Here is a 16,039-nt window from a genome sequence, read left to right on the forward strand (position 1 = left end):
TTCTCAGTCGGGGAGGTAAAATACTGTCAAGGAAGTGACCATGAAGCAATTATCAGATTCGGCCCGGAGGTCATGGACTGTATAACACAGCTTGTCACTGACTTCTGCTCAGCCAGACATTGACTAAAAATGAGCTTCCAGGGCAAACACATGCAGAGAGTCCCACATAGCCTGATATGTGTCCATCCTCCCACTCCTGCCAGGCCAGTGCTCCTGTGCTCTCTGACCCACCCTGCCTCACCCTTCTGATTTACACACTTCCTCAGGACACATCCAGAGTCAAGTTTCAGGTGTCAAGGCTGAAAGAAGAGAGAAAATCCTAATCACTCTTCCTTTCTCCTCCCCCAGCTCTGGTCTCCTTGAAGTATGTTCTATATAAAACCCCTAATCTCACACTTTCTTTTCCAAAGAGCCTTGTGAAAAACATTGCATTGATTAGCTGAGTTTGAGTACTTATATCAAATGCAGAAGCAAAACAAACCGAACCTTACTTGAGACCTTACACATCTTACCTTTTTTTTTTCAGGTCTTTTTTTTTTATTTAAAAAAGTTTTTCAATTACAATTGACACTTAACGTTATATTAGTTTCAGGTGTAGAGCATAGTAGTATACATTTGTATAACTTACATAGTGATCCCCCCGAAAAGTCTTGCACCCGTCTGACATCATACATAGTTATTACAATATTAGTGACTATATTCTCTAAGCTGTATTTTACATCCATGTGACTAGTTTGTAACTGACAATTTGTACTTTTTAATCCCTTCACCTTGTTCATCTAGCCTCCCAACCCCCTGCTATCTGGCAACCATCAGTTTGTTTTCTGTATCCATGAGTTTGTTTACTGTTTTGTTTGTTCATTTATTTTGTTTTTTAGATGCCATATATAAGTGAGATCGTACGGTATTTGTCCGTCTCTGTCTGACTTATTTCACTCAGCATAATACCCTTTACGTCCACCTTATCATTTCTGAGCAGCATCTTTTGTGTCCATAAGGAGAGGCCGTTAAGTGTTTTTGGCTGGGAGAGATGAGCCTCATGAGTGAGTCTTCTCCCACCCAGAATTTATTCAGGCACATTCACATGAAACATAGCATGGGATTCCGTGGGGTATCAAGATCTTCTGAAACTCATCCACGGGCCCCAGGTTAAGACTGTACAGAACCTTAGAGAAAAACAGGGAAAAGGGGAATATCCTTTTATCCTGGGCCTCATTTCGTTGCCATTGACAACAAGTCCCTTAGAAATTTCATAGATTTCTCAGGACACCACCCTGCTTTCTGCAGGGACAGATGATATGGGGAGCTTCTATGACACTGTCCCATTTTTTAGGGTCCCTGTGGGGCTAGCCAGAAGGGAGATTTGTAGAGAAGAAAAGTAGCTGGATGCATCCCTAGGCTTCTCAGAAGGCAATCAGGAGGGTAACAGGAAGCTAGCTGAGGCTAAGTCACGGCCCAGAACGTTTACGAGAGACCCCTGTCTGCCGTAGCTCCCGCCATCTCACACGCAGAGCTTCAGCCCCATTACTTACTCTGCCCGTCTCCTTGTAGTCTGCAGCCTCTGCCCCAGGCCTTGGGAGTCACTCCCCGTGGTAGGAGCTGACAGTATTCCACTCCCACTGTCCAAGCAGATAAGAAGTAGGGAATGGGGGAAAGGTTGACCCAAGTCCCATTACCAGGGGCTAATGTCACTGGGTCTGGAGCCAGACTGACTAGGTTCGAATCAGACTTCCTGCCCCCTGGCTCCGTACCTTAATTTCACTAGCTATAAAATAAAGAGACCTTTGTGCCTAACTCAGAGGGTCAGTGAGAGGATTTTAATTCATCTAATAAACACTTAAAATAGTAACACTGTAGCAGCTCAATAAATACTAGCTTTATTTTCACTGTCAGGGAAAATATATTCATGGCATTCTAAGTCGAATTGTGATTTCATTTTCCTGAAATGTTGTAGCCTTGCATGGTGGTAAGTTCTATTAGCACATCACACGGTATGACAGAGTCAGGGTAGAAAGCCTTGTAGACTGACCCAAGAACCTACCATCCATCTGTGTGCATCACTGTTTCCATGAGGAAACACATTCCGTGCTTGAAACACTAGACCCACAAGTTAAATTTCAGAACACAGCTCCTTCCTAGCCTGAGGTTTGTGCCCACCAGTTACATTGTGGGAACAAGACAAGGCAGGAAGGAAAGAATATGGAGCGGCTAGCTACTTAGCAGGTATGGTACAGGATACTATACCTTTTTATATTATTTAATCCCCACAAATGTTTTGCTAGTAGGGATTACTATTATTATCATTTTACAGATTTGGGGTGTTTAATAATGTGCCAAAGATCATATAATCAATCAGAACTCCTACTGGACTTTGAATCCCATTCTCTTGGCCTCAGTGTCTGCTGTACCACAGTAGCTAACGGAGTCTCACCTGGATGCCTTTTCTTATTCACAATGAGCTCTCTTTTTGTTTTGATATCCTCATTTCCCTGTTGAAAAGAAAAATAATAATAATAAGTATGGCAAGCTTTTATAATGTTGTACTTCATAAGACTTTTTTGGATTCCCAGGTAAATTGAAATCATGAATCAAAAATCTGAGCCAGGGATGGTGGGGAAGTGGCCAGCAAAGGCCTCCTTGAGGCAACTTTTGTGCACAAACTTGAAGGAGGTGGGAATTGAGGATCCCTGGAGAAAGAACTTTCCAGGCAGAGGGAACAGCACATGCAAAGGCCCTGGATAAAGACTATGCCTGGCATGAGAAGACAAAGTAAAGAGGCCAGAGTAGCTAAGCGGAATGGGTGAGGGGACAGGGGCAGGAAGTGAGGTCAGAGAGTATCTCTGGGGAAGCAGGTTGTGTAGATCTTAATAGGCTTTGGCAAGGGCTTATCTTTTACTTGAGTGAGATGGGAACCCACTGGGGAGTTTTGAACAGAGGAAAGATGTGTTCTACTTTATTTTTTAGAAGGCACAATCCTGTAGCCATATTGGGAATAGACAAGCATAGAAACAATGAGAGCATTTCAGGAGTTATTGAAATAATATCCATAAGAGATGAGAGACAAAGAAAGTGTGGTTCAAAGCAGTATCCATGGAGACGGTGAGGAGTGTTTGAATTCTGGATATATTTTAAAGATAAAGCCGAAACAAACGAAAAAAGAGCCAATGGTTTAGAAATGGGTTACAAAAAGAATCAAGCATAAAAATAAGTTTTGTGCCTAAGCAGCTGGAGAGATGGGATACCATTTGCTGAGATAGGAAAGGAAGAGCAGGTTTGGTGAGAAAAAAGTCAAGAGTTTAATTTGGGGGGTGGCCAGATGGCTCAGTTGGTTAGAGCGCGAGCTCCCAACAACAAGGTTGCCGGTTCAATTCCCGCATGGGATGCTGGGCTGCGCCCCCTGCAACTAAGATTGAAAACAGTGACTGGACTTGGAGCTGAGCTGCGCCCTCTACAACTAGATTGAAGGACAACGACTTGGAGCTGATGGGTCCTGGAGAAACACATTGTTCCCCAACATTTCCCAATAAAATCAATTTTAAGAAAAAGTTTAATTTGGGACATAGTAAGTTGAGGGGCCTGTGGGCAGCCAACTGGAGATACCAAGTAGGCAGTAGATACTTGAGTGTGGAGTTCAAGAGAGAGGTCTGAGGTGGAGATATAAATTCAGGAGTCATCAGTGGGGAGAGAACGTTAAAACCATGGTCCTAGATAAAAGCATCAAGAAAGTGCTTAGAGATAGGGAAGAGAAAGTCCAAGGATTACTAATGCCAATCTGTATGCTTTTTCTTCATCAAAGAGACCACAGGAATGGATGTGTTGATCTAGAAGAGATCTCCGAGCTGGTTTAGTCCAAGGTCTTTATTTTGCAGTTAGGTCCTGTAAGCTCCGAGATGAGTGACTCATCCAAGGTGACCACGCTAACGTTGGCAATGTTGAGACAAGAACCCAGTGTTCTGATGCTAAGTCTGTTGCATTAGGTAGATTCAGTGGCCTAGAGATTGATGGATTCTAATAGTGCCAGACGAGAAAGCAGAGGGGGTAGAGAGGAAAAATGGGACATATGCCAACTCACCCCCAAGATGCCATCACCGCCCTCAGTGATTATGAAGAAAGAGATGAGCCAGAACACTGGAACTCTCATTTTTAGCAGGTCCCTCTCCTTTCCCTGGGCTGAACGGAAACAGCTGGGTTCACAGTCTGTGACGAAACAAGTGGTGTACCACGCAAGGCTGAAGCATGAAAACAAGTAATTCAAGCCAAACATTTTAAATGGACACAACCGTAGAACATAACTGAGCTAATCAGAAGCCCTGAGTGTTCGATTACTTTTTCACTTCATGTACCTAGCCTGAGACACTGTCACTTCCACTCCCATTGCAAAAGTGGTAAATTTCTGTCTTTACAAACTTATTAGAAAATTCCTCAAGAGCTCTCCTCTGGGCGATCAAATTTGACTAAACACGGGCTATTTTAAAATCATGACTTGCTTAACTTTGCAACTAGGTGCGTTTAACATCCAGCTTTTTGTATGTCATTGAAGTTTCCTTTTCATCTCAGTAAAAAACACGGATTAAAATAACCACGGATATAATAATAATAATAATAATAATAATAATAATAATAAAGACCCTTAGAACCATTAATATAAGGATAGAATCTGAGTGTTGAAGTATAAAAATAATAATGAACGAATTCAGCAAATTTCCTTCTTAATAGATGATGTAATTAACAACAAACTATTCAAATATATGGTTGTGTCAGAATAATTTAGACAAAAGTCAGCACATAGTCATGGTCACAAAATTAATCACTTAGACCCAGGTTATTTCATGTCAATGAAAAAAATCACAGTAAGTTAGAACTGTTGTGTTCAAAGTACTAGCCACTAGGCACATAGGGCAATAAATTTTAATTTTAATAAAGTAAAATGGAAAATTCAATTTCTCAGTCACAGCAGCCACATTTCAAGTGCTCAATAGCCACATGTGGCTGGTGGCTGCCCTGTTAGGCTGCATCAACACAAAACTCTTCCATCGTTTCCAAAAGTTTGATTAGGATGGAATGTTATTATTCAGCCTTAAAGAAGGAAATCCTGTCACATGCTATGACATGAATGAACCTTGAGGACATTATAGTAAGTGAAACAAACCAATTGCAAAAAAGAAACACTGTATGATTCCACTTGTATGACATATCTAAAGAAGTCAAATTCATAGAAATAGAAACTAGAATGGTGGTTCGCAGTGGCTGGGGTAGGGGCAGTGAGGAGTCGTTCTTCAATGGGGATGAGTTCTCAGCTTTGCTAGATGAAAAAGTTCTAGAAGTCTATGGCACAACAATAGGTATATACCTAATACCGCTGAACTTGTATACTTCAAAGTGATTCAGATGGTACGTTTTGTTATGTGGGGTTTTATTTTACAATTTTATAAAAAGGACTTTATTGGACAGCATTGCTAAGACATAACCGTTTCTTTCACATCTCCGTAGGAAAAGATGAAAACCTGGGATTCCCAAACTCAAGGACCCACCATTTGAATACGTGCCCTGGATTAGCAGTACAGAAAATGCCGAGGTGGGCCCTCCCTTACCTTGCTTCCTGCGTACACTTTGAACTTCATACAAACCCTGCCATCCTCACCAGGGCTGCCCCAGACCTTGCTCTCTGATCTACAAGAAAAGAGGACAGGCATTAGAGACAGGGTAATGACGACCTCAGACATGGCCCGCGTGCCAGTGGAGACCTTTTCTGGGCCTTTCTAGAGAAGCATGGGAAACAGGCAATGGCACACCCCGCTTTCGGATTTACCTTCTCTCCTTAGGTGAAAGGTCCTCTCCTGCCCCCAGCTTCCTGCTTGCCAAGACTCCTCCTCTATCTGTTGCTTTAACTTTCTCTGCGCAGCAGCCTGTACTCTGGGTCTCATTCTTCTAGACCTTGCATCCCAGAACTTACCTGCTGAGTCTTATTCCCTGTGGCCTGTGCTTTCTGCTTTGCAAAAGTAATGGGTATTTTGCTTTAAAGTAACATTTTTCAAATATTTTTGACTAGGCTCCATAGAAAGAAAGAAATATATATTTACACACACACATAATAAAACAAATAGTATATATATACACACACACACATATATATGTATACAGGGGTACCAAATAAATGTATATGAGCGGCCACTTTGATCAATGTTGCTCAAGTAGTAGTTCACCATAATCGAAAGTGTCTGGACGCTGATGGTAAGCACTTTGAGCTCCTCTTGTAATTGGAGAAGTCAAACGTGACTTGTATTCATCTTTTCTTATCAGTATATACTGAGTATTACAATTTTAATGCTTTTTCCTTTCTTAAAATATGTCTACAATTTTTTTGGCACCCTCTGTGCCAAAAAATGACCAGTTTGATGAAATGTATATGATCAGTTTTATAAAATAACTTAATTCTTTCTCTGAGACCTACCCTTGTATATTTTCTATTTGTTTTTCTTTCTTTTCTTTTATATTTATTTATATATATTTTTTGTAAATTACCACATCCAACTAAACTGATTTCCCAATACCTTCTTGGACGGCTGCCACATTGCAGAGGGAGCTTGCGCTCTTTCTAGCCACTTTGCCACTTTTCTTCTACTTCCAGGGAAAATTTTTTAATGTGAATTCCTGGGTACTGTCTGCGCCATGGTCTGCAGTGCTGGTGGTTTCAAAGAGGATAACAGTTTCAGGGCATGTAGATGTGATCTGCCTTCTGTCTTCTCTCTTGTGCCAAGGCCTGCTTCCAAACGGGAGGCCTGGCCTTCATGTCTCTCTGTCTCTCTCTCTTCCGCCCCCTACCCCGCCCCCACTCCTCCTCAAAAAAATCTTCTTTCTCCCATGTGGAGTCCAGGCCTGAGGCTGCAAACCCAACTCAAAAAGACCTGCCTGACAGCTCTGGGCACCGTGAGGAAACGCTCTCATACTCACAGCCTCTTATTTCCTCTTCCTCCCATGCGGGAGGGTGTATTCTGGGCTGTATCCTTGGACTGGCTAGAAATAATAAACTTTAACTTATAAACAGAGTTTCAGACCAGTGATTTCCAGTCACTGCCCTGTAGGCCTCTAATGATAAGCTGGTCTATATAAAAGGGAGAGGAGGTAGAGGAGGAGAAGAAACAAAGATATTTAGGAGCTCATTAGAAAATACAGGCGCCCACATCCCACCCTGAACCTGCTAAATCTTAAGACAGGCCTGGCCCAGCCATGTGCGTTATTAAAGCTGCCCAGGTGATGCTGAGCTCCAGGTAGCTTTGAGAGTCGTCATTCTAGACTGGTTGTAGGATAGGAAAAAAAGAGCTCTGCACCTAAGTTAGTCCTGTGATTTGAATTCTCCTTTGGGTTTTGGGACCCAAGCTCGAACAAATCAAAACTGTTTCTTCACTTCCGTAGTGCATACAGCTCCCTCTGGAATAGCTGAAAGATTCGGTTTCAGATAAATAACAAATATTTTTTTTGTTAGTGTGACACTATTCGTTGCCCAGAATTATTTATTGTTTTTCCGAAATTCATATAAAGTACCCAGAACAACATTTGACAGGTGGTAAGTCTCAATTATTGTTAGTTATTAATATTAGCATTACTAGGATTTCAATCTCACCAACCAGTTTTTATAGTTCCTGGTCGGATTGTGTCAGAATTCGACTTCAATTCTGAGTCAAATTACCTTGTCAAATAAAATACCCAAGGGGTAGTCTCAGCACTTCCCTTTCAATCTGGTAGGGTCCTGATTATTTAAAAAAAAAAAGAACAAAAATAAAACACCTCAGGATCTGTGCGTCCTTGCCACAGATGAGGAGCTGTTGTTGTCATCAGAACACACATGTTTACATCACACCTCACCCTCCAGCAGCTGGGGGTCAATGAGACCTGACCTACAGCTGTGTTGGCACTGGCTTCCGTGGGAAGGCTTGCTCATGGTAGGACCCCCCTAACTTCCTTGAATTCATTCAAGTGAATTCACTCCTGATAATCCCTGTCCTTCAGCTTACAGAGAACAATCATTAGAATTTGCTATTAAGCCCCTGGAAACGTCTGTCCATTGTCTCCCCATTCTTCCAGTTATGAATTTATGGACTCCAAATATCATTCACTTATGTCAACAGCAGTCTCCTTATCAACAGTGGTGCTTCGCTGGAACTGCTCACACCTACACTTTCCAGCATTTTTAGCAACAATCTAATCTTAGGCACAGCTGAACTCTTGGGTTGTTTCCCTGGCATCAGTATTTATGGGATTATGTTTCTTTCTCTATAAATAGAAGAATTCCCAATAGAGTTGTCTCCCTCCTCTCTGTCTTGGACTTACATGTGCGTAACACACACACACACACACACACACACACACGGAAAGAGCAGATCTCTAGCGAGGATCTAAAAGAAATCATGACTCAAATAGAACTGATTATTTAACAGGCAGAGGACCCGTAAAACCTTGGTTTTATTTTGCTCCTAATTTTATGTTTTTGGTAACATTTGCATTGAGATCTGTCTTTGTATAGAAATCCTTGAGCCATTTGCTCAAGGATTAAGTAGGCAGATACAGTAGAGAAGTGGAAAGATAGGTGGGGAACAGAAAAGGTAACCAATTTTATATCTGAAAAAAAAGTGGAGGTTTGGTAAATTTAATGAACTAGGCAAACTTCTTCTGCAAGGACTATAATTTAAACTATTTAAAATCTCAGTAAGTGTCTATGTAAACATTTGTACACAGTAAAATTTTATATTTAGCATGCTTTCGTGTGTTTATATTGTACTTGTATAAATATAGTGGGAAGAGACCAAAAGGAATTAGACACTAACCCCAAGTCTGTTCCTTATCTTTTAGAACTTGTAAAAGTGAAAGAAAAAAAAAGAACTTGCTGGACTCAGTTTCCTCCTATAAAATAAGGTAAGCTCAGATCCATTCACATTCAGATTCTATTACTAGTCGTGCGGGGTGTTCGTGCATTGTAGCTCCACCCATTAAGAGAAACCCCCAAAGTGACCCAGACCCACTTTTGAAAACAACTGCTGGGTTTCTGGAGCCTCTTTTTCCAGTGTCCCTATTTAAACTCTCTGGAGTATCCCTGAATGGATCTCCCTTCAGAGTCCAATTTGTGACTCTGCCTCCTCATCTGATTCTTTCCGATCCAAAAATTAAGATACATTTTTTACAAGTCTGTTTGCCCTTTGCCACTCATTGGAACTTCAGCTGGAGAGCATTTCTCCTGTTGCTTGCGCTGGCAGCCTAGCACAGCTGTCTGTTCCCTCCTAACAAGGATTTGGGTTTTTAAATCTATTTAGTCTTCTCTTGGTATCTTAGAAGAGACATGGGATGATTGTTTGTTCTTAGCTCATTGTTTCTGGTGTCCTACAACTGTTCATTCCTCACAGACGACAAGTCCAGCTCAATTCCTTTGTAAAAAGTTTGACTGCCAGCCTCAAGGGTTGGTTCTATTCCAACCCCTTGTAACTGAAGATTTTCTCCTGTCACTCATGGTTTGGTAGAGCAGAAGTTATCACCAAGTTCTAAAGGATAACTAATAGCATTCCAGAGAAGGTGCCAACTCTTTCTTCCAGCCACACCTTCAGCTTAGCAATGGGGACCCAGCCTTCCTGGACTCTCCAGATCAAGCTTATTTCTCATCTTTCCCGCCGTACTTTGCTTACTTAGAATGGGTAAAGCCCAGAGAATCTGAGCTTCCTCTTGGATTGTTTGCTTTAAATAGGACCTGAACAGCAGCTCAGGGAGGTGATAGTTACATAATAAGAAATAAGAATAATTCTTTCTAATCTACAAAATGCTTTCATATGTTTTGATTCTATTATTTTGGTAATCTTGTAAATTACGTGGGAATTGTTTCCTTTTCATACTTGCAGAAAATAAGAAGGATAAACTTCAATTGCATTTCCTTAAATTTCTCTCCCCTCAAAATTTAATACTTCTCTTGGACTATGGGCCAGTTCATTTTGTTGCTTGAGGAATGATATTAATAAACTCATGATTGTTCATTTGATTTCCATCTAAATTCCTTACAAATAAGCTCTCTGTTCAGGCAAAAGACGATGAGGTCTGACAATTAAGTTTGCAAACTTGTTGCAACGATGTTGCTAACCTTTTTTGATATCAGAGGGATTATTCATTATGAATTTGTACCAACTGGACAAACAGCTAACCAAGTTTACTATTTGGAAGTGTTGAAAAAGCTGCGTGAAAAAGTTAGATGACCTGAACTTTTCGCCAACAATTCATGGCTCTTGCATCACGACAATGCACCAGCTCACACGGCACTGTCTGCGAGGGAGTTTTGAGCCAGTAAACAAATAACTGTATGGGAACACCCTCCCAACTCACCTGATCTGGTTCCCAATGACTTCTTTCTTTACCTGAAGATAAAGGAAATATTGAATGGAAGACATTTTGATGATATTCAGGACATCAAGAATAATACGATGACAGCTCTGATGGCCATTCCAGAAAGAGTTCCAAAATTGCTTTGAAGGGTGGACTAGGCCCTGGCGTCGGTGCACAGCTTCCCAAGGGGAGCACTTCAAAAGTGACCGTAGTTATATTCAGCAATGAGGTATGTAGCACATTTTCTAGGATGAGTGTGCGAACTGAATTGTCAGACCTCGTAGATATTTCAAAGCTTTCCACCTAACAAATTTGAGTGTCATTAGTGGCTCAGGATACTCAGGTGTCTAAGGATAAAAAAAAATTCCTCAGCCCTACTGGAAATGACCTCCAGAATAGGCTTTGTGGGGTCTTCATATGTGAAGGGTCAGATGGAAGTTGTCACAAACTCTTTTTGGGTGATCTATTTTCAACAAGAGTAAAACAAGTATCTGACTTTTCATTCATTGCTTATACTGATAAGCCTTAATTGTTTCAAATCTACCAAAAAATCCACTCTTTAAGTTTCCCTGTGCATATTAACAGTATTTTCATTATAGTTTCCTAATGAGTAAAAGCAAGTTTTTCAATGATAGTTCCCAAATAATTCTTCTAGAAATAGAACCAGCTGCCTGGCATTCCACCTGTCCTGCCAATATCATGTCAATCCATACTCAAAATCCTTCCAGGCTCCACAGTACGTACAGATGAGGAGCAAATGTGTTATCGTGGAGAGTTTGTTGTTTGGACTCCTATCACCTGCCCTCAGTCATTCCTTCTATTAAGTTTCTTGTGCACCCTTAATTCAAGGCAAATGGATTTTTCTAGGTTAGAATGAAAGTGCTGCTTCAAAAGGTTTATACATTTTGAGTTTTGGTAGGCGTGGCCAAGTTGCCCTCCTAATTCATACATGTTTACACTCCCTGGTAAGATATAGAAACGTGCTTCATCACACTGTCCCCAGCATCTTTTTAATGTTTGCCAAACTGATAGACAAAACTTTTCTAGTCATTTTAATTTTGATGTCTTTGATTATTAGTAAGATTAAGCATTTTTCCAAGGTTTATTGGCCATTTTTGTTTTTGTTTTTTTCTGGCCTGACTATTTAAGTCATTGTTCTAAGTTTTTCTATCGGAATGTTCATTTTGTTCTTAAGAACTGCTTCTTAGAAACTCTTTATATATCATGGATATTAGCTCTTTGTCACATGTGTTATAGATATTGGCTCAGCATTTGTTTTTTGTCTTTTTTCCGTTGTCTTGTTCTGTACAAACCTTTAAAATATTCACGAAGCCACATGTCAATTTTTCTATATGATTTTAAACTTGGAGTCATGTTAAGAATTTTTTTCTATAAAAAGATTGTAAAAATATTCTCCTATATTTTCTCCTAACACTTATTTAAGATTTTTTAAATAGATACAAATGTTCAATCTTTCTGGAGTTATGTCACATTTTGGTATAAAATAATGGTTTACTTCCATTTTCCTCCAAATGAATAACCAGTTAGCACAACTATTTTCTTTCTTTTTTTAAAAATGTAATTTGATATTATTATTAGTTTCAGGTGTACAAAACAATATAACGATTATACATGTACACTCCTCACAAAGTGAGAACCTCACCAAGTCTATTACCCCTCTGACATTGTACACAGCTATTACAGTACCATTGACTATATTTCCTATGCTGTACTTTATATGCTGTGACTGTACGTGTGTGTGTATTAACATATGTATGTTAATTCCAGTTGACCTCAATATTATTTTATATTAGTTTCAAGTATACAGCAGAGTGGTTAGGCAACCATCTAATCTATGAAGTGATCCCCCTGATAAGTCCAGTGCCCATCTGACACCCTACATAGTCTTTACAACATTACTGATTATATTCCCCATGCTGTATTTCACATCCCTGTGACCATTTTTGTGACTACCAATTAGTACTTTCTAATCTCCTCACCTTCCCAGCTACGTTTCTTGACTAAACTATTCTTTATCAAGACCACCTTGATAATTTTTATCAATTTTAAAGGCTACTTTGTCATAGAAAAAAATTCTGACAAATAGTTTTTAATTGTATCGTTGTGTCATTTCTTTTACTAGTTACTTGCTTCATTATTAACTTGGTCAACAATCGAGCAGAGTATTCTATGTCTGAGAACTATATCATTAATTTTCTTACTAGAAATAATTAGCCTGATTCTCTAAGAGATTAGTATTGGGAAGCCTTCAAGCAAAATCTGGCTAAAGTACAAACACAAATGTGAAAGGTTTCCATGGAAAATATAATCTGCTTAATACAAAGACTCTTTACCCAAAACTTTGCAGGTGTGAATCTGTTCCATTGTGACAAGCTATCCTAATACCACAAATTTATAGTAAACACCTACTTATCCCTAAACAATACAGGAACTCAGATTCTTACAATTTTATCTTATGAGGAAGAAGCAAATGATAAAGAAATTATCTTAAAAACTTCAAAGTCTTTATTTTAATAGGCTTTATGTAAAGCAACCCCCCCAAAACAAACAAACAAACAAACAAAAGACAAAACTAGAGTTTTTAAGGTCTGTGTGCCTCTGGAAATTAAAAACTGACATTTGCACTGAGGACCCAGAGACACCATAAGGACATAACTACCCGCCTTAACAAGATTCAACTATATTTTGCGCAGTTTTCAGGGTACATACCGCATTGCTGTTCACCTCTTTGTGTTTTATTTATTCAACTGACTGTGAATGGGGAATTGGCTATAACTCTTTGAAATACCAGGGCACTTTCACACTTATTAATTATTTTGGAATTTCATTCTCAGCATGTCAGAGCCCAGGTTACCATCTGCCATTGAACAGGAGCTTCTGTGAGATCATCTGTGGCTTGCTGGGGAGGGGGTGTGATAAGAGAGCCTCCCCTTCTCACTGGTTTTGGGTACTACGGCTGTGGAACGCAGCAAAGCTAGAACCAGCTGTGCATAGAAGAGTATGTTTCAGACCACAATGCTATAGACATTTTGTACTATCCCTCCAGGATTCTAGATTATTCTCATAGCTGTTAATATTGAGTATCTATCCAGTCCAGGATTGTGAATAATATTGCGTATCTATCCAGTCCAGGACTGTGAAGACCTTGACATCCCATAAGCACTTTCTGCTCAAACGCAATTTAGGAGAAAGCCATGATGTGTTTGGGAGCAGGGTTTCCCCTTCTCTGTAGCTATGGGTATTCCCTGACAAAGAACTTCAGTAAGAGAACAAGGCAAGATATTTTGAAAATTGCAAACCTAAATGCTTATGTTGGGTGGAACAAGGTTTATAAGGAGTGGCCATAAGCACAACTGGGAATTCAGTGACATTTGACCAGGGAACGCCACTCCTCCTCTTTCTGAGTCATTCACCCCTGTGACACTCACCCCCACCACTGCTAATGCCCTTTGATGCCTAGTATTCTCTTATTTCTTCTCATTTACACTTGCTCCCAATCAAAGGGCTAAAATCAGTCACTTAGACATGAGTTTGAATGAATGTGCCCATTTATTTTTTTCTAGGAGCATACTTGCATTTATTTAATTATATATTGAATGACATCAGAGGGCAAATGGCTGTCAAAATATTGCTCCCCCCTTATCCTCAGCACAGCAAGAGATACACCCTATAATGAAGATCCTGTCCCTGTTTTTTTAAATATTAAAGAAATGTACCGTATTTTTAGAGAAGCAAGACATACAGACCTATGAGACATATCAGCAACAATTCGTATCGACTTGTGGTTGTGCATGAGTTAGGAATATTTGCAAGTCACTCTTCTAAGATTCAACATGCATACACCCCCATTTTAAATCTTAATGCTTATTGCTACCATTTTTGCAAATTAATTAGCAGGAGCAAGAAAAGCAAAATAAGTTGCTCAAAGTTATACTACTTGTTAATGGTTGAATAAAGTATTATGTGGCCATTACTGCAAAAATTGTTTTTATTTTTTTTTATGGTCATGAATCATTAGTAGTAGTTTTATTATAGCAGAAAGAACATAACCAAAGTCTTATCTTAATATTCTGATAAATTATAGAATGTATTTTTATCTCTTTTTTTATGTCTCCTATATCTGTGATCTCCAGCCTATATGTGTTATCAGAAGGTTTAATTTAATGGATATTACCACGAAAAAGCCAGTCATAATTTCTCCACAACTCTCCCACCTTGACCTCCTTTCTATATCTCCTTCCATAACTTCCCATCATTTTGTCACTGGCATAGGTGGACTACATAGGATATCAGCTTTACATAAATGGATGTTTCATGAAAAAGAATAAAAGGGAAAAGAAAAATTATGAATTTTCAAGGCCTGTGAATCAGAAACTATAGTGTCACTTTATATTTATTTGTAGGAAGTAGCAGGTGAAATGGTTATGAGGGTCAATTTAGGGGTTTTTGGAGTCCAGGAAAAGAAACAGGGAAGTACTCACTCAGCCAAAGCTTAAACAAATTCATTCTAAAGTGAAAATAAACTTAATTCTCTTAAGCGTATTTTCATTTTAAGAGATTGCTAAAGCAAATATATTTCTAATTAGTGGAAGCTTTAAGACCAATATTTTTAACAAGTATCCTTGGTGGACCTTTCTTTATTCCAGTCAATCTACCTCCTAGGCGTATGGGAAGAATAGGGGAAGCTGTGTTATAATCAATAGAGCAAAGGATATGCTTAAGAGTCAGAAATCCTGGAGTTTGAGACCTAGCAAATCACCTCAATTTATATAGTTAGCAAGAGACCAAACTCTGTTGTCTCTGCTCATTGCTTTTTCCACTCTCTCTTCCTTTATTTAACCTTCTGCCAGAATGGAATATTGCAATCAGCATCTTCCCCATGGGGAAGGAAAAGTAATCTCAGATTAGCAGGGAGTACCGGTTAGAGTAACACATGGTCTAAGGAATCAAATCACAGCAATCGGGCTTACCTGGTGATTCTCTCTTCACATCATTGCCCAGGGAAGCCCTGTCCCCAATGGACTTGTGGCTCAATCACTTCTTACGCTGTCTGACAAAACAGGCTTACTATCTGAAGCACAGCTGCTCTCTGGCATGCATACAGGTCCACTGATTCATGAGCAACTCCTGGTGTACATGGCTGCCCTTGCAGGTTGACAAGCCCAGGACACACCCCCTTCAAGAGGGAAAAGAAACATACTTTTCTGCTGACCCTCCCTCTTCCAGTCAATATCAGCCTGATTACAGGAAGCAGCTCAGAGCCCAAGACCTGAGGATTCTCCCAGCAGACATTGACAGATTTCTGAAACCACAGAAGGAAAATGTTCTAGGGGGATGTGGAACACTTCTGATCTAGATCAGTTTTCTACAAAATGCCACTCTGCTGAGTTTTCGTGTCCGGCGTCTGGATACCTGGGGTCATACCCCATAAAGCAAAAGCAATGCAGCCCTTAATCTGTAATTCCAATGAGGGGAGGTGAATAATTCCAGTGAGGTGAGAGTACAGGTAGATATTATTTTTCCTTTTCTGACTTTTTCACCCAAGGCTGAAGAATCAGTTTGCTACTTTCCCAGAAAAAGGAACCTTGGACTTCCTGGTGGGGTAATAATATGCAATGGAGGCCCGCAAAAGAGGGAAACAGTGTGCCTGTCTGCAGACGGT

At 39.9% G+C, this 16,039-nt stretch overlaps 1 protein-coding gene across 2 annotated transcripts in view; it reads right to left on the reverse strand.

Annotated features, from left to right (window-relative positions):
* The window catches only part of ADGRF1 (adhesion G protein-coupled receptor F1), a 44,745-nt gene extending 29,255 nt beyond the window's left edge, over positions 1-15,490 (reverse strand). For both annotated transcript variants that reach the window (XM_033095277.1, XM_033095269.1), the window contains exons 1-4: positions 15,348-15,490; positions 5,592-5,670; positions 4,073-4,229; positions 2,432-2,489 (exon numbers count right to left, since the gene is read on the reverse strand). In XM_033095277.1, coding sequence (XP_032951168.1) covers positions 2,432-2,489; positions 4,073-4,141 — 127 coding nt within the window. In that variant the 5' untranslated portion in view covers positions 4,142-4,229; positions 5,592-5,670; positions 15,348-15,490. The remainder of the gene's footprint in view (positions 1-2,431; positions 2,490-4,072; positions 4,230-5,591; positions 5,671-15,347) is intronic.
* Positions 15,491-16,039: the final 549 nt, after the last annotated feature.

Source organism: Rhinolophus ferrumequinum, chromosome 3, assembly GCF_004115265.2.
Source record: "Rhinolophus ferrumequinum isolate MPI-CBG mRhiFer1 chromosome 3, mRhiFer1_v1.p, whole genome shotgun sequence".
NCBI classification, from domain to species: domain Eukaryota; kingdom Metazoa; phylum Chordata; class Mammalia; order Chiroptera; family Rhinolophidae; genus Rhinolophus; species Rhinolophus ferrumequinum.